General features: G+C 54.8%; 2 protein-coding genes and 1 non-coding gene across 12 annotated transcripts in view; 2 read left to right on the forward strand and 1 right to left on the reverse strand.

Moving 5' to 3' along the window:
* Positions 1-5,436, forward strand: part of LOC124961583 (collagen alpha-1(III) chain-like) — a 41,732-nt gene extending 36,296 nt beyond the window's left edge. For both annotated transcript variants that reach the window (XM_047520337.1, XM_047520336.1), the window contains exons 2-3: positions 2,103-2,871; positions 2,918-5,436. In XM_047520337.1, coding sequence (XP_047376293.1) covers positions 3,288-4,841 — 1,554 coding nt within the window. In that variant the 5' untranslated portion in view covers positions 2,103-2,871; positions 2,918-3,287 and the 3' untranslated portion in view covers positions 4,842-5,436. The remainder of the gene's footprint in view (positions 1-2,102; positions 2,872-2,917) is intronic.
* Ttc13 (tetratricopeptide repeat domain 13) overlaps positions 1-20,693 on the reverse strand; it is a 56,068-nt gene that overhangs the window by 30,584 nt on the left and 4,791 nt on the right. For 4 of the 9 annotated variants that reach the window (XM_047520328.1, XM_047520327.1, XM_047520326.1 and 1 more), the window contains exons 2-6: positions 14,218-14,312; positions 11,955-12,030; positions 9,210-9,280; positions 2,081-2,146; positions 366-458 (exon numbers count right to left, since the gene is read on the reverse strand). In XM_047520328.1, coding sequence (XP_047376284.1) covers positions 366-458; positions 2,081-2,146; positions 9,210-9,280; positions 11,955-12,030; positions 14,218-14,312 — 401 coding nt within the window. The remainder of the gene's footprint in view (positions 1-365; positions 459-2,080; positions 2,147-9,209; positions 9,281-11,954; positions 12,031-14,217; positions 14,313-20,693) is intronic. The other 5 variants (XM_047520334.1, XM_047520333.1, XM_047520330.1 and 2 more) reach the window with 2 other exon arrangements.
* On the forward strand, positions 16,698-16,770 carry Trnam-cau (transfer RNA methionine (anticodon CAU)). The gene has a single exon. It is a non-coding gene; the product is annotated as a tRNA-Met (tRNA).

The following is a 20,693-nucleotide window of genomic DNA, read 5'->3' on the forward strand; positions in this document are numbered from 1 at the left end:
CCTCTGTGCGCACAGGTCCTTCTTGTAAGAGCCACAGGGCTTTACGTCTCAGTCTGACCAGACAGTCACAGCAGGCTTTGCTAAGGTGTCAGGTGCACAGCAGTGCGTGAGCGTGTCTTTACTGAGCGCAGAGCAGCTCAGGACACAGCCCCACATGGAGCCCTGCTTATGGCTCCTGCAGGCCAGGCCAGGAGCACCAGAGGCCACACTGCACTAGCATGTCCCCCAGGCCTGCAGGCCCCAGAACCTCTGCAGGAAAGCCGCGGGTGTGAGGGAGCGTTACGTTCACAGGGGTAAGACAACGGGGTGGGGGGCTCAGTTCCAACTAACCCAACAAAGACAGGGAGAAAGGAAAGGGCACTCACTTCTGCTCGCTGCGCAAATACCTCTGGGCGGTCTGGTTCCAAGGTAATTACTCGGCTCAGTTCGAACAAAGCGAGCTCCGCGTTCTTAATGTCCTTGAAAAGGCATTAGCTGGTGTAAGAAAGACTGCGCTGGAAGGTAGGGGCGGCTGTGCAGAAGCAGACGCGCCTGCGTCTGTGTGACCGCAGTGCTCCACCCACTCACCGCCCTGCCTCCAGTGACCCGCACTGTCCCAGGTGCCGCAGGCTCTGACCCTAACCTACCTACACCTGGAACCAGCCAACCTCAAGGACACAAGCTTGCAGGGCCACTGACCTGCGGTCATGGGGGACAGAATGGGCCAAGCACCCATCAAAGGCGCAAACCCGGCACCTGCACCTGAACGCGGCTGGGGAGCTCTCTTCAACCCCTGCATGCTGCTTTTACATAGAAAGTATCACGAACATACAAGCAAGCTGCACGTTAAAATGTAAAATTTAAAAAGACAAGAATTGGGAAAAAGCCCCTGTCTCTGAGGTTTCCTCCAGGGTGGCTTCGACCCTGGGCCTTGCTATCTATGCTTGCAAGAATGTTCTAGCCTGAACTTGCTCTGGGTCTTCTCTTGTCTCAGAAATGCACAAATGGGGTATAAAATTTCTCCAGCGAGCCAGCACCAGTTTCTTTAATTTTAATGTTTTAATAAATTTTAATTGAAATGTTAATGATTCAGCCAGGTGCGGTGGCACACGCCTATAATCCCAGTGGCTTAGGAGGCTGAGGCAAGAGGATCACGAGTTCAAAGCCAGTCCTGGCAAAAGAGAGGTACTAAGCAACTCAGTGAGACCCCGTCTCTAAATAAAATATAAAATAGAGCTGAGGATGTGGCTCAGTGGTCCAGTGCCCCTGAGTTCAATCTCCAGTACCCCCCATCAAAAGTTATGATTCGATATTTTTAATGCAAAGGTTACAAAAGTGGTATACCCCTCAACACACCATTTCATATGAATATTTTTAGTAATCAAAAGGATAACAGGAAAGCATCGTGCTCGGTGCTCTGGAGTAAGCCTCTGGAGAGCGGAGTCTCAGGCCCTCTCCTGAGGTGCTCCAGTCTCAGGACAGCGATGCTGCTCATGTAAAACATGCACGGGCAGCTTTCCTAGAGAAACATGGGCGTCGCTTATCACACTGTCTGTGAAAAACATAAAAATATAGTAAGCAGGGCAGTGGTGGAGAGCTTGCCTAGCAAATGTGAGGAACTGGGTTCAGGCCTCAGCACCACATAAAAATAATAAAGGGATTGTGTTCATCTACAACTAAAAAATTAGAAAAGGACTGGGGCGTCAACTCAGTGCTATAGTGACGCTCAGATACCACAAAAAAAAAAAAAAAAAAAAAAAAAAAAAAAAAAAAAAAATCAGCGAGCAAAAGTAGAGTCTGCACACTCAAAACCCGTGCTCTTGCATTCAGCCCGGAATAGCCGGAAAGCTACAGCTCCAAGTCCTGCCGCCCGTGAGGCCCCTCTGCTCTGCGGGGTGCTTTGGGGGATGCGGCTGGCCTCGGCTTCGCGTGGACCTGGAAGGCCGGGGCCGAAAGCCCTGCCTGCGCTGGCTAGCCCTCTGGCCGTGGCAGAGCAGCCCTGCCCTATCTCGCGTGTCCCATCAGCTCGGTGGACGGAAAGTGGTGTGGCAGAACCTGGAGGGGTCGGGGCACTGGGCGAGCGAGACTGCTCCATACTCACATGAAGTCCCTTCTTTCCATAGGCTATCCCTCGGCCATAAACTGCACTAACCAGACCAGGCTCCTCCTAGTCAGACCAAAACAGAAACACGTCAAAACTACAAGAGAAACAAGACAAAAATCAGTTTCTGCTTAAAGCTGTCACTGCTCAGGTGCAGCTCTGCTCCATCACGCTCCCCTCCCGAGTCAGTCGCGGCCCCAACCGTAAAGCCCGCCTCACACCTCACCGGAATGGGACGCCACGCGAGCTTTGCGGAGAAAACAGCAGAGAGGGAAGGGCACCCAAGGCCACGATTCCCAGGTGAGTCACTCCCAACTACTGTGACAGCTAGGCAGGGTCGAGTCCCAGGGAGGACGGAGGCTGGGCAGGGGGCGCCGTGAGGAGGGGCAGGAGATGCCTCTGCTAGTCTCTCCCTGCCCACCAGGGCAGCTCCTGAGAGGCGGGAAGCCAGGGGCGGCGTGCCCTGCTGGAGCTGCCCCAGCCCGGTGCCCTCTCGCGGGCCTCTGGCCCACGGTCAGCCTCGGCGATTCTCAAGTCCTGGTCAAACTCCTGAGCGAGGCTGGATGGGCCCTGAGGCCAGTGGCACGCAGAGGAAGAACAAGTCAGCCTCCGTGAGGCGCCCAGGGAGGAAGGCAGGGCTGCCTGTGAACCGGCAGCTCTGGCAGGACGAGGCACGCCGGGACCCTGTGGCCAGCGGCACCAGGCGGCCACGCCCGTCAGCACTGGCCACACGCAAAACCACAGAACCTCGACCAAGCGATTCCAGGCTGCTGGCTCCCGGAACCTCCAAAGTTCCAGTCAAGACAGGCCTGCGTCCACATGCAAGTGCCAGCCAAGCCCTGGCTGCCCCTTCAGATGGGGGCCACCTGGCCGTCAGCTCCGGGCCGCTGCCGCTGCTCATGAAGGCCACTTCCTGTGCTGACTCAAGTCCCCTCCCCGCACGCATGCAGCTCTGGACGCGTGGTCTGTGACTCACAGCAAACTGGCGTAAGGAAAGCCCACTATTTGCTGAGGGGAAGAAGGGCAGGTCACAGGCCTATGGAGGAGGGCTGGCCACGCATGTGCGTGACCGCGTGGGGTGCGGGCGCACGGGCAGCTCCCAAAACACGGCCGCGATGCTCTCCGGGACAGGGTCACTGGGGTCACCGGCAGCTGCGCGCTCCTCTCAACGTCTGACACGCCCATTTCCGTTCATCCGCAGTCAGGTATGAGAGGTGCTGGGTGCTCTGCAGGCTTCAGTAGAGCCCGGGAGCCAGGAGACGCTCGAGAGGAAACTGCAAGGCCCCCGCTGGCCGTGCTCGGAGGAGCTGCCAGGCTGCGGCCCAGGGCACGGGGACACTGCCCTCCTGCTTGTCTGCACAATTCCTGCCACAAGACAGAACTGGGCACGAAGAGCGCCTGGCCAGGGCAGGTCAAGACACGCCCGCTGCCCGCAGCGGGGGGCATCTCCACGGGGATAAGCTGGCTCAGCTCATCAACCCGAGTACAGGTTTATTCCAGAGGAACAAGAGGCGGAGGAGGCGAAGTCAAGCGCACAGTCGCTCAGGGGCAGGGAGCCTGGCCACGCCCCCTCGCCTCCCGCCAGGTGCTGCGACAGCTCCCCAGCCTGCGCCAGCCAGCGCTCCTCCAGGCCGTTCCAGCGACCTCTCCAACGGTGGGGCCTGGGCCCATCCCTCCCACACTGGCCACAGGGACCTTGCAAGCAACCCCTACATTTGACACCACAGCACACACATGTGCGTGTGCGTCGCACAGAGTGGGACAGCCCGCTCTGCCATCCCCCTCCTTGCCTTCTTGCCTGGGGCAGCCTAGCACTTCCCAGCCGGACGGCCCATTGTCTAAAATGCACCAGCCTGGACTTGCTGGTCAATCTCAGAGCCCCCCTCGAGGGACAGCAAGGGACGCTGCCGGCCACTGTGCACGGGTCTGCTTCTCGCTCACATCACGCTGCAGACGGCCTCCCGCACGGCCCGGGGCGCTGCTCTCCCACTCGCCGCAGGGTGAGCCCCGGCAGTGCCCAGCACACCCTCTGCAGGCGGCTCCTGCCCTGTGGGGCCTGAGCGTCGGCCCTTCACCCCCTCACTCGCTGCTGCTGCAGGGCCAGGCCCCACGTGCCAGGGCTGCACGTGAGCCCATGAGGAACGTGAGCAAGGCGGGCACAGAGGGGAGGGATCCCTGCCCGCTGGAGCGCTGCCCCACGACCTCCAGCAGGCCAGCCACACCCCTGTGCCAAGGGAGCTTCTGGAAAAGCGAAGCCCTGGACGAGGACAGCCGGACGAACGGCAGGAGGTGCAGGGACCACGTAGGCCAAGCAAGGGCGCGAAGTCAGGGAGTGGGGCTGCCGTCCCGAGATGTGGGTGCAGAGGCAGGAAGGGGCCGGAGCGGGATCTGCATGCTCCAAGGGCCCCCCTGCATACGTGGTCACTGGCCACGGGCAGCAGAGGCACCTGGGTGTGGCAGTGCAGGGAGGGCAGCCTGGACTCTGGGACCCAGAGGAGGTGCAGGCGCCAGGGGATGGAGGAAGCAGTCCAGGCAAGCGTGGCAGCGCGCCCCTCACCAATGCAGAGGTGCAGGAGGGACAGCAGGAGGGACAGGAAGCCCAGCTGGCCGGAGCCTGACAGGGCACAGGGCGCCATACCTGCCCCCAGCGCCACTGTGCCACGCCCTCGCCTCACCTGCCTTCTGTGGTGCCCGACACGTGACGGACCTGCCCCGTGGCAGTCACTGCAGGCCAAGACACAAACGTGCACCAGGCAGCTAGGAAAACCCTGGTCAGAGTTGGAGGACGCCAGGCCAGAGCCCGCCCCCCGAGCCAGCTCTTCCTAAGCAGAAGCTGCGGGAGGACAGCTGGCAGTGGTGGGGTGTGGTAGGGCAGGAAAGGGCAGGCGCAGGGTGGCACAAGGCAGTGTGGCCAGTGAGCACCGAGGACTGCCTGCCCCACACTCTACCCCACCTCGAGCCTCCACGCCACGCTGAGCCTCCACCAACCACACTGGGCCTCCACCCCCAAAGATGAGCCTCCACAGTGAGGGTCCGACAGATTTCCACTGAGAACAGGAAGGCCTGTTGAAGGTCTGCACTAGTTGCTGTGTGAACACTGCCGACCACTGAACTCAGTCCAGCTGCTCAGCCCCACACACAGCATGGCTCGGCCTTCCTGGGCCACCGAGGTCCGTCCTCACACACTGAATGAGCTCCCCTAAGGGCTATAACGTATTGAGGGTTCTCTGCCCAACCCACCCTGTCTTTTTAGACGTTTCCTACCAGCAGAGAAGGATTCGTAAGAGCTGCCGACTGTTGTCCTGAAGTCTAAACTGTTCCTAAATTCACATAACAGATTTTATACTCTCTAAAATTCATACAACTCTACTTGTTTATTAGCTTATCTATCATCAGTTTTAGGTGTTAACTTTTATTTATGGAATGTAGTAGTGAATTATTGGTTTTCCAAATAAAAATAATATTGCTAAAAGTAAGTTGGGATGAGTATCAACTTTGCAAAGCATCTTTAAATATTTGAGTCTGATACTTTGTGTACCATGAAGCGTTCAGAATTCTAAAGAAGTGAAATGAAAATCAGTATTTAGTCCTCCAATTCGACTCGCTTCATGCACCTGCAGAATCGGGAGGCAGCACTCGGTGGAGCACAGCCCTGGAGCCTGGCCGTCTGACCGGGTGCCCTCACGCTGCTCCTCAGCGACCACGCAGCTCCTGGCGTGTGCTGCGCCTCGGCTGGCCTTTGACTCCAACGGGCAGTCACTGGGTCCAAGACCAGTGCAGCCAGCCCTGGGGCAACGGGCTGCCTCAGTGGTAGATGCAGGTCTACCTGCTGCACAGAGCTGGCTCGGCTTTACTCACCACGTGAAGCAGAGTTCTGTTACGAATTCAGTTCCTCCAGAATCTGATCAGAACCAGCGAGCTCAAGGTCCCATGAGCAACAGTCCAAGCCCAGCCACCTCGTAAGGCTGCTGCAGGACTCACCTGCTGGCCCTGCCCCGGGGCCAGAAGCCCAGCGAGCGGAAGCAGCTCCCCTCCTGGAGAAGACCACTGCTGGCCACCCACAAGGTGGGAGTGCTTCAGAGCCACGTGGCCAGCACCAACTCATCAGCTTCCACAGTGCCTGGGCCCAGGTCGAGGCCACGATGCGGGAGGAGCGTGTTCTCGGTGACAGAAGTGCTCAGACCAAAGGATCCCAGGGTGCCCAGGATCACAGAGCCCTCAGATCCCTTCCCACAGTGCAGCCCAGGCAACAGGAAAGCGCGAGCTGCAAGTCACACTCCACTCTGGAACTCACAGAGCCCGTATGCGGCTGTGAACCTCACCAACACCATCGCATCCAAACAAGGGCTACGACACAAGCTCACCGTCAGCCTGCGGTGGCAGAAGCAGCCTCTGCCTCCTGCTGCCACCAGGGCCCTCCCGCGGAAAAGCTTTGCCACGTGTCCTGAGCTCAGCAGACTACAACCCTGTGTGTAGTGCCCTCTGTGCAGATTGGTTAGGACCTTTACTGGCTGAAGAACACTGTTTTACGACCTTAGAAATGAAAATTTGTACCCCATTTGTGTACAATGAATCAAATGTAGTCTGTAAAAATAAAAAGATAATTAAAAAAAAAAAGAACACAGCTTTTGTGCATCTGGAAGGCCCAGCAAGGACACATTCAAATATACCGCCCAGGGCTGGGTCGTGGCTCAGTGGTAGAGCACCAACCTAGCATGTGTGAGGCACTGGGTTCGATTGTCAGCACCACCTACAAATAGGTGAATAAAATAAAGGTCTATCAACATCTAAAAAATATATGTCAGCTTAGGACTGAACCCAAGGGCGGCCCTGTGACGTCTGGCTCAGGCACAACCTGCACAACAGAGAGCAGCAGAGCAGCCCACTCCTGCCCTGAGCGCAGGACAGGAGAGCTGCCGGGGAGGAGTCAACTTCACTAGTTCAAGAAGCCGATCACCAAATCTTCCCTCGAAAAGAAAGGAAGAGCCAGGCTCAGAGGTGGGTGCCTGTAATTCCAGCAGCTCGGGAAGCTGAGACAGGAGGATGGAGAGTTCAAAGCCAGCCTCAGCAACCTAGCAAGACCCTGTCTCTATATAAAATACAAAAAAGGGGACGTGGCTCAGAGGTTACGGGCTCCTGGGTTCAATCCCCAGTATCAAAAAGGAAAAAGAAAAGAAAAAAGGAATGAATAATCAGATTCAAAGAATGACCATGTTTTTGAAATAGTTGAAGAGACTGATTTATTCCAAGTGGAGATCCAGGGTGAGAAGAGGAGCTCCGGTCAGCTGGGCACCTGCTACCACCTGCTGGACAGTGTCCTGGTGACAGTGGCCAGAGGAAACCTGAAGAACCCACAGGCACTCTGCACATCAGTTCAGACTTAAAACCCAACATAGAAAGGTTCGAAAACAGGATCAGATTCCTTATTAAAATTTTTGGAAAACGAATCAAAACAAAAAATGGTAGCATTTGCTATTGACTCTGTGTTTTCTGTGTCTTATCATCGCGTATGAGGAAGAAAACATGGATGCCTCCCTCTCCTGCTCCCACCAGGCGCCACACGGGGAAAGCTGGGGTGCACTGAGCACCACCAGACAGCACCCGCGGGGCTCCTGCCCGAGCTGCCCACGGCCCCAGGTTGCCCACTACAGCCCGGAACCAGAAAAGCCGTCTGACCTTGTGGTCCACACATCACACACGTCGGGGTGAGAGCCACCACCTCATCACAGTGACAGGAGCTGCGTCTCATGTCAACATGCTCCTGTCTTTCCTTTGCACAAAAGGAATTCTGACTGAGCTTCTAGGCCACGGCAGGGGACTATGCTACAGGACGATGGCCATCCCAGAGCCATGGACATCAGAGGTCACAGAGCAACAGCGAAATAGTCACACCATGAAATCAGGTTCAGAAACCTGAAGCGTACAGTACACGCTCGGACTGTGAAACAAGTGCACACTTCAAAAAGGCAAGGAAGAAAACATCTAAATAACGCTAGCCTGTCAGAACTAGGAAATGTGTATTTAAAATTTTTTTCTTTAACGCTGTCACTAGTTACAAAGCCAGTGACATTTTCTAGGAGTTGACTGAAAAGATGACATGTTGGCAGGCAGCTGGCTACTGTGCTACACGTCTGCTCCCACAGATGCAGCAAGACCTCCCTTTCACACATCACCTGGGTAAAGTGCGCTGACCTTTCCCTTGCGCAATGCCGCCAGACTGAACAGAGGCAGTCTAAAGCCTACCACGACCTCTGCTGAAGCACGTTATTCCACGTGACCCCAAACAGCTGCTTGACCTAAGGAAGGGCCTCAAAGTCATGACCGAAAATATCTCATCAATTTGTTGAGAAAAGAGAATTACCAACAAAATCCTAGGTTTTGAAAAGGAAAATGAAAGTAGAGCTAACACTCACAATTAGTATTTTTAAATCAATGCTAGACGGTCAGACATCTGCTGGCCCTCATTAGGATCAACTCCGACATTTACTAGAACGGTACTCTGAGTAGCTCAAACGTACTGAGCACTTAACCATGTGCCAGCACTGAGTACTGAGCGGTTTACAGAAGATAATGTTTGTGGAGGTGGCATTACGATCCCCACAACCCAGGAGTTGAGATCATTTGGAAGTAAGGGTTCCCACCTGGGCAGTCTTAGCTCTGAGATCCACCTCTCCGTCCCCACCGTGCACTAAGCAGACACTGCTGGAAACTGCAGCAAGGACAGGTAAGTGTGGCAGGTTGTCCTCAGCTCCTGCAGGCACAGTAGACGCCACACAGCGGCCAACCCACAAAGGAGGCTCACGGTCACACGCTAAGGCGAGTGGAAATAAAGGCAGCCTGCAGATCTAGGCAGGAAGGAGCTGGAGACTCAAGAGTGCCAGGGTCCCTATCACAGGGAGGTGCCGTGCAGAGGAGAGGGACCTGAAGCTGCTGTCTTCTCCATCTGGCATCTGAATGCCACTCTGCTACCTGACAGCTGGGAGACCGTGCACAGACTACCTGGCCTCAGTGGACTCTTCTCCTTGTAACCCTGAAGTCAGAGCGTTCCTGGGCCTTCAGCCACACAGGAAGGAGTCCATGCTTTTGCCGTGATTGTAAACCTGAATTACGTAGTAAGCAGAAAAATTACCTGAAGCATTGTTGAGAAATGCCTTATTGCTTCATCGTAGAGACCACTGCCAATCAACACGTAAGCAATCGCTGTAAAGCAAGACACCAAATGTCAAGGACAGAGCACAGGCTCAGACAGCATCGGGAACAGCGCCCCGCTGGCATGCGGGGGCAGCTGCAGGGCTGGGAGCAGTCAGAGAACTAGAAGTGAGCAGCACTCAACTCCCCCACTCCCACCACCCGGCTGGCCCCGGCCGCCAGGGCACGGCGCTGGGCTCGTCGGGCCACCTGTGGAGCAGTCTGCCAGCGGCACATGCGTCTCTGTTCCTCCGCGGTTTTTCTGGGGCATCACAGTTGTACACAATGGCAGGATTTGTTGTCACTCACTCATACATGCAAGGTGTCACTCACTTTCAAACCCCAGACGCCTCTGTGATGTCTCCTGCCTATGTGCCAAGGAGCTGGGAATGGCCCAGGCACGGTCCCATAGCACAGCCCTGTGACTTCATCGTGAGCATCGAGAGAGACACTGATGACATCAGTAATCTGTTCCTGGGAGCGCTGAACTCACAGCCCACGACCCATCAAGAACAAAGGCCGCCAGCTCAGGCACCTGCGTGCAGTGCGGAACCAGGAGGCTCGCCCACCTCAACAGCTGGCTCTTCCCCATGCTTCTATTTAAAACACAGTCACAGCACTACTTAATACACACTGAGGAAGAACAGCTTTTGATCTAACGACTCAGGAAAGTGGTGTTTTGAAATTAGAGCTAAGAAAGTCTTTGGAATCATGGCAACACTCTGACTCCACTCTCTCGTCCACCAAACAGTTAGTAAGCCAGGTACAGGGCATGTGCCTGCCACCCCAGCACTGGAGGACTGCTTGAGTCCAGAGTTGGAAAACAGCCTGGGCAACCAGCAAGACTCTGTCTCAAAAAAGAAAACAAAAACTAAAATACATAAACGAGCTAGAACACTTAGATTACATCTCCATCTATGGTATTTGCCCTAACCCTTCCCCCACAAATTCCAGGAAAACATTTTGGTCCTACTCAAAACAGGTTATTTTGATCACATTTCTCTGCATAAAACCTTTACTGTAATGCTGTCTAATTCTGGATCTAATGGGAGCAGACAGGCGACTCGCTGCCTGCTGCTGATGACAGCACACACTTGCTGCCAATGAGAAGCCACAAACACTCGATGTGAGAAGCACTAAATGCAGAAAGTAATTGAGAGTGTCTTTATAAATGGCCCAAGAAAAATAAAAGCTCAAAAAAACTGAGCATCATAGTACAAGAGCTTTGGGGCCTTCTCCAAAACAAAATGAAGGCTATTTTTACCTTACTTTCTCTGAAAAGACAGACTAAGGCCATACTCATGTTCAGAAGGAGAAGAAGGGACAGTCTCAAGTACAGCCCAGCAGGGAGGTGGCACCAAGAGCCAGCATAGCTCCAGCCTTTGCGGCATCAACGCCTCACTCCCTCGCTGCAAGGAGGCAGGGCCCGTCTACAGATGAGGACAGGAAAGCTTCCGTGACCACAGAACTGCCTGAAGCCAAGCAGCTGTGGGTGAGGGGACCAGGCCCTCCCAGCATGCTCTGCAGAAGCAGCACAGCGCTCCTGGACCTGGTGCCGGGCTGCCCTGCAAGCATGCTGGCACAGGGACACAAGCACAGGCCCGGGCTTCTGTAGACAGGAGGCGGGAAGGGCTCCACCGCAGGCCTGCGTGATCCTGAAGACCTCCGGGTCAAGATTCTCTGAGACCTACCCACCCACCCACCCACAATCAGCAGTACCTGATGAGTGAACAGATGGATACAGAGGCTACAGAGACAAACAAGTTTGGGGGAAAGGTGCTTTGGGACTGAATTTAAATCTTTATCCAAGGGTTGGCTATCTGATTCCACTCAGAGAAGATCAAATACAGCTCCCAAATCTTTCCATCTAATAGTAAACAGAAAAACTCAAACTTTAAAAAAAAAACCATAATTTAAAATGCTCACAAATATAAATAACTATTAGGATCTAAGTTCTGTTGTAGGAAAACAAAGAAAGACACAACAGAAAAACTAAGAGCTATAGTTCTCAGAAATCTCCAGGAGCCAGCAACTCCGAGAAGCACTATCCGACAGAACACATTCCTCCAAGAATCGCTGTCCCTCAAAAGACCCCGAACTCCTCAGGGCCCAGGAAAAGCTCTGTGGCTGTGCCTGCAGCAGGGACGGGCGGTGGGTGGAGAGGGCCGCGCCCGCCCGCCCGGGCACACCTTGTCTGTGCTCCTCCCTCCCCGTGAGCTCTCAGGCCGTGAGGAGGCAAGCCCGGTGGGCACCCCACTCTGGAGAAACCAGCCTCACGCTCATCTGCAGACCCACCCCCAAGTCCTGAGACCCAGGACCGCAGATGGGCTTCCTGCGAGAAACACTTGAGCCCGAGGCAGCAGCCGTGCTGGGCCCGGACCCGGGCCCTGTGCTTCTGAGGCAAGCCCTCTCCCACCGGGGCTGCACCCCAGCCCTCCCACTTCTCTTTGGCGACAGCACCAGATGACGTCTGCCCGACAGCCGACTCACACAAGGCCAGGCTGCGGCGGTCCTGCTGATCGCTGCATCCCACCTTCTCTTAAAAATGGAGCCCACACTCAGGACCTCCGGAGGGCCAGAGGTGCTGCGCCAGAGGCAGCCGGGTCCCCTGCCGGCCTCCCTTCTGGCCCTGGCCCTGCCCTGCACTCGGCCTCCTGGAAGGAGGGAGGCCCAGGCCCAGGCTTACCCAGCTCCTCGTTGGTGCTGTCGTTGTCAGTAGCAAACGGGAACCTCTTCTGTTCCGCGATAGACCTGGCCTGGCTCTGGGAAAAACGAAACAGAAATGCGTATCTTAGTTAATCACACATGAAGAAAAACCTGTGTTAAAAACTATGTTTTACGACATCAAAGCTACATCTTGGGCTGGGGATATAGCTCAGTTGGTTGAGTGCTTGCCTTGCAAGCACAAGGCCCTGGGTTCAAATCCCCAGTACCACAAAAAGAAAAAAAAAAAGCTACATCTTATGTAGGCGAGGCAGGAGACATCTGCATCAGTCCTATCAGCCATGTCTCCATGAACACCGCCTGCGTGGCCAGCGCTCCCCCGCCATCGGTGCCAGCTTCTGAGGAAGCACTGCTTTCCTCCCGCAGCGATGAGCCCTGCGAGCGGCCTCAGGGACGCTCCCTGTCTTCACAGGCTACTCGATAACTTGGACCCCGTCACTCCGGTAACTAGTCCTCAACGTGGCTTGAACACAGACACTGTGCTTTAAACCCTGAAAACACTTTGGAAACTACAAGTTGGACCCGGGTGAAATGGAGGCCCAAGGCAACCTGACTGAGAGCGAGACGGCCCGTGAAGGGAGGCACAGCCACGAAGGCCTGGCATCCTGCCCTCCAGTGTGGAGCCTGGCCTGGAGACGCTGGCAGACCCAGCACACAGAAGCCAGGGGACGACCAGGTAAGGAAGGTGGCCGGGTAACCAGGATGGACACACGTGGGCTCTGTCCACCAGGCAGAGTGACAGCTGTGCTGCGTTCTGGAGACACAACGCACACCTGCCACCACCGGAAGCTCGACTGCCAACAGGAAGCTGTGACAGGCTGGCCCACAGGGTGCACATGAAAATCATAACTGCAGGCAGATTCACCCAAGATACGATTAACGCACATCAACAGGGAAGGCTGAGGCAAGAGGCCAAGGATCGGGGCTCTGGCAGGCCTAGAGGCTCAGAGGCCAGGGCGGCCTGGAAGGTTGGAGTCCTCCTCTTAGACTCATGGCATGGAGGCCCAGGGCACATACAGGGCACACCCTGACCAAGGCACCACCTGCTGGACGTCACTGATTCAAGTAAGAAGGTTCCAAAGGGCTCCTTACGCACCCCCAAGTCCCAGTGAACGTTCGGCTACAGAATCTCCTGGGTTTGCCCAGACAGGCAAAGAGCCAACTCACAAGTCGCTGCGTAAGGGCCCAGGGTGGAGACACAACAGGGGCACCCATCTCAGGGCTCGTGCCTCTCACTTCAGCTCCCTCCAGGAGCCTCACAGAATGAAGGTCTGGAGACCCCAGTACTGTATCAGAGTCCAGGACTCTGTCTCGTGGTCAAGCTCGTCAGTCCCTCTGGTTCTGCTAGACTGGACTCCTCTGGTGGGGCGCTGCTGAGCCTTCTTCCAGATGCAGTGTTACCAGCGCAAGACTGGCCATCCCTCCCCTGCAGGCCGCTACCAGCCCCATCAGTGAACTCCAGGGCCAACCCAAGGAAACGTGTGGATTTCCATCAGGAGGACGGACCCTGTTCTAGGAACCTACCAGAGTAATTAAATACTTCCCGTGATGGCCAACTCACTACCTGATAAGATGGCCTCCACCAGTTTCTGACAAGTCTAACTCAAAGTTTTTGCCACATATCAAGTTGACAACTGTGTAGCAATTTAGGAAAATCAGTGGTTCATTCTCCTGTCCGTAATTCCTGTCTTCAATGGTACTGAGGTGAAAAGGTGAAACTCTGTTTGGAAAAGAAAGAGTAGTCTGAGGAAAATCTTAAACAAATCCTCTAAGAACATGGAAGGAAAAGGCTGGTGGAAACCCACTGAGTGCCCAGGCTTAGCCCAGAGCCCAGTGTGAACACAGGAGGCCCGTCCACCTCCGGGGGTGGGGGGTGCATGCCAACACAGACAGGCAGAGGCACACCCTAGAGGCTCAGCTGTACTGCTAAGAAACAGATCCGAGAGACCCACACAGACGAGGCAGGAGAGGAAGCTTGCATCTGCCTCCGAACGTGTGGCTCTCCTGGACAGAGGCCCAGGCGTGTGCCCCCTCCGCCTCCCGGAGCGTACAAGTCCCAGGTCCAGAACCAGCCCTGCAACTCACGGTGTAACAGCGCAAGGTCACTGGAGGCCAGGTGCCCCGCCTTCACCTTCTGCACGCGGAATCAGTGGGACCTAAGTGCCGAGGACCCGAGGTGCCTGCGGCTCTCAAGGGCACGGCGAGCAGGGACGGAAGGAGCATACCAGAATCTTCTCCGTGCTGAGCGGGAGCGCGGAGTCGCAGGGCGGAGAGCCTCTGGGTTCGCAGTCTGACTCGTGGAAGCTCAGAAGGGACGACTCTGGAAGGCAAGCGTCCCGTCACCCTCCTCGCCCGTTCAGGCCTCGGGCGCTCAGCCCGAGCTGCGACTTCAGGAGCCGCCCAGCAAAACGGGGACGCAGCGCAACGTGGGGAGAGGCGACCCCCTGGCCAGCGCCAGCAGGCCTGGACCTCCAGCACGCATGCGTCCATCCCATGGCCACTCGCGAAGGCACAAGCGGCCTGATGGTGTGAGCAGGGCGGCACGGGCTACGGCCTCTCCCGCGGCGGCCTCGGCAGAGGAGGGCAGGCTGACCCTCCAGCCCCACGCCCGGCACCTACCGCAGGTCTGAACAGGTCACGCGAGGGGGAGCGACGCCAGGGAGACCTGAGGTCAGACAACGTGTAGAGTCCAGTGTGCAGAGCACACAGACAACAACCCACAAGAGCGGAGCAGAGTACCCGACCAGGAGTCTCCAGGTGCACACTGGCCCCTGCACGTGACATGATTCTCACTATCATTTAGAACACGCAGGTCAGAGCACAACGAGGACCTCCTCACACCCCTGCGATGGTTACGTTAAAAAAGCAGCAGCCAAGCGTGGTGGCACACGCCTATGATCCCCGCAGCTCTGGGGGCTCAGACAGGAGGCTGTTCAAAGCCAGCCCCAGCAACACAGGCTCCAAGCAACTCAGTGAGACCCTGTCTCTAAATAAAATATAAAATAGGGCTGGGGTGTGGCTCAGAGGTCACGTGACCCTGAGCTCAACTCCCAGTACCCACCACCTTCCAAAAAAAGAAGGTAACAAGTGCTGGCAAGGACGTAGGAGAGCTGGAAACTCTGGGCCTCGCTGGTGAGAAGGCAAAATGCAGCAGCCACCGTGCAACAGTTTGCAGTTCCTCAAAAGGCCAGACTCGCCACCGGACCCTGTGACTGCAGGCCTGCATACAGAACTGAAAGCAGGGACTCAGACAAGCACCCTACACACGTGCACAGCAGCCAGAGGGCAGGACCAGCCCCAGAGAAGAGATGCACAGCGGCTACCCCGCGGCCTGTCACTCAGCCTCAAAGCTCAAGTGCTGATGGGGAAGCGCTTCCCACTCAGACCAAAGGTCTGACCAAAGGTCACAGGCCACACAGCTCGACTGACGTGAAGCACCCAGACGAGGACTGTGTGAAGACAATGCAGACTGCTGGTTGCCGAGAACTGGGGAGAGCTGAACAGGCAGGGCAGGCCTCGGAGAATGGAGGGGCTCGGAAGGAGCGGAGCAGCCCTGTGCGTGAGGACACCCAGTGATCACGTTGAACAGCTCCTCTTGTCTAGGCACGGTGGCCGTGGCCCGAGAATCACAAGTTAAAGGCCAGCCTCAGCAACGTAGCAAGGCCTCGTCTCGAAATAAAAAGTAAAAGAGACTGGCCAGGCACGGCGGTGCACACCGGTAGTGTCAGGGGCTCGGGAGGCTGAAGCAGGAGGACTGCAGGCTTGAAGACAGCCTCGGCAGCTTGGCGAGACCCTGCCTCCAAACAAAACACTTTATACAAAGGTGCAGAACTGAGGGTGCGGCACACACGGTTCCACACTCTTGGGGCACCCACCCAGCCCCCAGGACTACCCAGGAGGCCCTGCTTTTCCACAAGTGTCCATGGCTGATGCTTTCAGATTTCCCCAAGCAGGACCAATTTCAACAAGCACAGCTGCCGAGTCACAGGGGTGACAATCTCCAGCTTTTTCACATGGTGCCAGTTCCCTCCCCGTCCCTGGCTGCTGGCACTCCCTCGCCTGGTACTAGCATTCTTCTTTGTCTTGTCCAACCTGAAAACAGTCCTAGCCAAGGGCCACGTCTGGCTACGGCCACTCGGATGCCTCCTTTGGCTCATTTTATGTCCTGTGCTTATGTTCAAGTGAAGTGGATTTTTCTGACTTGGGACATGAAGACTCCCGAATCGCCTGCTTTCAGTCAGCTGTCCCGCAGCACTGGTTAGCCAGGTCTTCCTCAGCTCTGTTATACATTATAGCCACTGGAGGGAAAAGTTTGACTTTCTTAAAAACATATTTTGTTGTACATGCACACTAAACCTTTATTTTATTCATTTGCATGTGGTGCTGAGGATCGGACCTAGTACCTCACACATACTAGGCAAGTGCTCTACCACTGAGCCACAGCTCCAGTCCTTGACCTTTATTCCAAAGAAATCTTTAAGGTTATTTAAGGGGCTGGGGACTTAGCTCTGGTACAGCCCCTGCTGAGCACAATTTCTGTGATATCTCTGATAGATCACAGTCCGATCTCTACATGGATATTTACTTTTAGAAAATATTGCTACAGCTGGGGCCGTAGCTCAGAGGTACAGCGCTTGCCTCACATGTGAGGCACTGGGTTCAATCCTCAGCACCACATAAGAATAAACACATAAGAAGATGGGCTGGGGATATAGCTCAGTTGGTAGAGTGCGTGCCTCATAAGCACAAGGCCCTGGGTTCAATCCCCAGCACCACCAAAAAGATATTGTGTCCATTTATAACTAAAAAGATTTGTAAAAAAAAAAAAAAAAAAAAACAGAGCAAAAGCCTGGTGTGATGGCTCCCACATGTAATCCAGTGGCTTGGGAGCCTGAGGTAGGAGGATCCAAGTTCAAAGCCAGCCTCAGCAACTTAGAGAGACTCTGTCTCAAAATAAAATACAAAAGGTGCTGGCAATGGGTTTAGTGGTTAAGCACCCCTGGGTTCAATCCCTGGTACCAAAAACCAAACCAAAACAAAACCCAGCAGTCATTCATGTTCATTGAAAAAAATTCCAAACAGAAGACATTGGAATGGCATAATTCCTGGAGAACCTCCGCAGAAAGCCTGTTGGATGTGGCTGGAAGCAGAGGCCTGGCTGACCTAGCCTCCACCACCACTCACCAGCCCTCAGCCACGCGAATCTTCAGTGTCGCTGGCAGAACCGGTCAGCAGTACTGCCCGCCTCCCAGTTAGGAGGGTCCCAAGGAGGCACATGGACGCAGGCGGAGCCGACCCGGCAAACAGGAGAGCACATTGCGGCCCTCACCACCAGAGGGCGCAAGCACTGAACGACACTTGTGACCTGCCCTTGGGGCACTAGGCCCATTTTCCCACTTGGTTAAGTTCATTTTTGCATTTAAACTTGGGATTACATGTCATTTTCAACATCTTTCAAATAAAAATCTCCCTCTTCTTCGTTGAACAGCTCTGTTGACTCCGATCCCCCTGAACCATCCACCCCACCCCAGCATCACTGTTCCAGTCGCCAGCCTCACAAGACGCAGGCAGTCATGAGGTCTTTTCTAGAAATTCTTCACTATTTGTATAAAAGTTCTATTTTCTACTGACCTTTAGACATTTTGTTAAGGTCCAAAACCAAAATTCCTTGTGTGATTTTGATTAGAATCACATAGATTCTAAATTAATGGGGAAGAGTTACCTGACTTCTTCACAGAGCTCGCCCCACGCACTCAAGCCTTCCCTGACCCGCAGGAAGCCAGCACACCTGTGGAGTACCTGCCCCGGCCCAGCCCCGCTGTCGGCAAGCTGGGTGACACACTTTGAGCACAGCACCAGAGCCACACAGAGGACCCCACACGGCAGTGCTGGGCTGCAGACTCCTGAGGGAGGACACAGATCAACACCATCACCCCAGCAGGCGCCCTCTGAGCCCGCCGACCAGAGGCCAGAAGAAAATGGGGCGGCAGGGCTGGAGCGAGCTGCCTGAGGCCACACTAGCCACGCGGGGTGGGATCTGAACCCGCTGCGGACTCCAGTACAGTCTGCTGCTGCTGCTGGTGGTGGCAGCCGCTCTCTTTGGTGTTTTTTTTGTTTGTTTGGTTTGGTTTGGTTTTGTACTGGGGATTGAACCCAGGGGCGCTGTACCACTGGGCTTCAGGCCCAGTCTCTTTATTTTTTATTCTGAGATAGGGTCTTGCTGAGTTGCCCAGGATGGCCTCAAAATTGGGATCCTCCTGTCTCAGCCTCCTGAGCAGCTGGGATGACAGGTGTGGCCATCACATCTGGCAGGTCAGTGCTGAGCCAGGGACAATGAAGGCAGAGCTGAAGGGAGTCACGGAGATGACGAAGGTCAGAGGGCGGTGGCACGGGGCAGGCTGGGCAGAAGAGCCGCAGTCGGAAGCTTTGCCTGACTGGCTAGAACTGGGCACTTCGCCAGTCACACTTCTGAACAGTTCTATAAAGGTCCTCATTTATTCAGCTAGGTGTGTCTCTCCTGCAATTTCATCAAGGTTTTTAACATCCATACTCATGTGGCACCTGATTATGTTGGAATAAACATCCAAAAAAGTGCCCAGTGACACCAGTGACAACAGGCACCCCTGTTGGTCCCCGACATTAACACTTTAAGAACCCAGAATTCCCTCGACTTTTTAAAAAGTATTTGTTTAGATGTTGACAGACCTTTATTTTATCTATTCATTTATATGTGGTGCTGGGAATTGAACCCAGTGCCTCACACATGCTGGGCAAGTGCTCTTCCACTGAGCCACGACCCAGTCCATCCCTCGACTTTTTAAACCTGTGCTGGCGTTTGTTTTATGCTTGAATTCATTCCTGTGCCTTAAGTCTGCTCGTAGCTTCTTTGGGGATCTTTTTCCTCCATGCAGACGCCCTTCTGGGTTAGGAACGACTGTTCCTTTGTGGTGGGGACCGTCCCATGTGGCTGGCGAGGGGCTCCGTGAGGTCAGTCTGCATCTGGGGTGCCTAGTTCACCTGGACAAGTTCGGTGACCAGAGAATCTGCATCTAAACCCTCACGCCCAGCATCCCTCAGCCCCCTCTCGGGCTACCACCTGGGCCTGGTACTGTTTTTTTTTGTTGTTTTTGTTTTCGTTTTTTGGGAATTGAACTCAGGGCCATGCAACACTGAACCATGTCCCCAGCCCTATTTTAAATTTTATTTAGAGACAGGATCTCACTGAGTTGCTTAGCACCTCACCATTGCTGAGGTTGGTTTTGAATTTGAGATCCTCCTGCAGGACCTTGACTCAGAGAGGACACCAGAGAAAGTATCCAAATGAAAGAGTCACCAAGCTATATAGACTTGTGACATGCATTTTTCTGCATATGTCACATTTTAAGTTAAAAAAAAAAAAGAACAATAGGAGGAAAACATTGGAAAGTCAAAAGTATCAAAATTGGCTGGGCATGGTGGCATATACCTGCAATCCCAGCAGCTTGGGAGGCTGAGGCAGGAGGGTCACAAGTTCAAGGCCAGCCTCAGCAAGTTAGCAAGACCCTAAGCAATTTAGCAAGACCCTATCTCAAAATAAAACATAAAAAAGGTTGGGATGTGGCTCAGTGGTTAAGCCTACTCAGGTTCAATCCCTGGTACCAAGAAAAAAAAAAAAAGGTGCCAAATTTCTGCTTCAATAAGTTTGTGTTTAACTACAAGTTGAACCCAAATCAGTGACCTTCAAAGGAGCACACAATAAAGGGACAGCCTCATGGCCAGCCCAGTGTCCTGCAGGGGGAGCCAGGCACCTGCACTCTGCTGGAGAGGCTCCTTGGAGGTGTGCAGTGCTACGCTGCCTCCAGAAAGTCGTTCATGCACCTGCAGGAGCGAGCCCAGGGCAGCTGGGGTGCAGCCCAGAGGTAGAGCTCTTGCCTGGCATGCACAAAATCTATCATCAATCAGCCAATCCCAGGCCACATTTCCCTCTGCCCTCACCCAGAAGTTAAAAAAAAAAAAAAAAGTTTGGTGGCATGCAGACCTTCTAAAAAGTAAGACGACTCTCGGTGGCATTTTAGGTGCTGGGATGGAAGCCAGGGCTGCGCACATGCTGGGAAAGCGCTCCGTCTGTGAGCCGCACCTCGGCCCTGGTGAAGCAATCCTTAGGGACCAGGACGCGAGTGAACTGCAAACCGTCTGCAAACTCCACAGGCTCACAGGGCATGGCTAACTAAGCCAGGGACCTTCCTAAGATGCTGCCCCATCAGCAAGAGCAACACCCTGGGGTGATGAAAGTGGCCAGGCCTCTCCACTCAAGGCCTCAGGGGACTCTGCCGGCAAACGGACCCTGGTCAGCCCTGAAGAAGAGATCTGAGACCCACGGCACAGCCAGGTGTCACCACACTAGAAAACCAGGGTGGGCGGGGGGCAGGCCGGGCCTGGGCACAGAACAGCAGCCAGGGCTCCCGCAGCTGCCACCCAGCACACGCCTGGGCCTTGGCTTCCGCTGCCCAGGAAGGAAGCAGCCCTCGTGATACAGATTCCCTTCTCTGGACTCCCCGCCACCTTCTCCAGCAACAGAGGCATCTGAGTGCCGTGAACAAGAAAATCAATTTCCTGTCTTCAAACAAAGACAATCCGCAATCAAGAAGGACGCTCTACAGCGGCAAGCTGTGCATCTCCGTCAGAAGGCAGAGCTGGGCACAGGCCGCTTGTTTTTCTGGCA

The sequence above is a fragment of the Sciurus carolinensis genome, chromosome 12, assembly GCF_902686445.1.
Source record: "Sciurus carolinensis chromosome 12, mSciCar1.2, whole genome shotgun sequence".
NCBI classification, from domain to species: domain Eukaryota; kingdom Metazoa; phylum Chordata; class Mammalia; order Rodentia; family Sciuridae; genus Sciurus; species Sciurus carolinensis.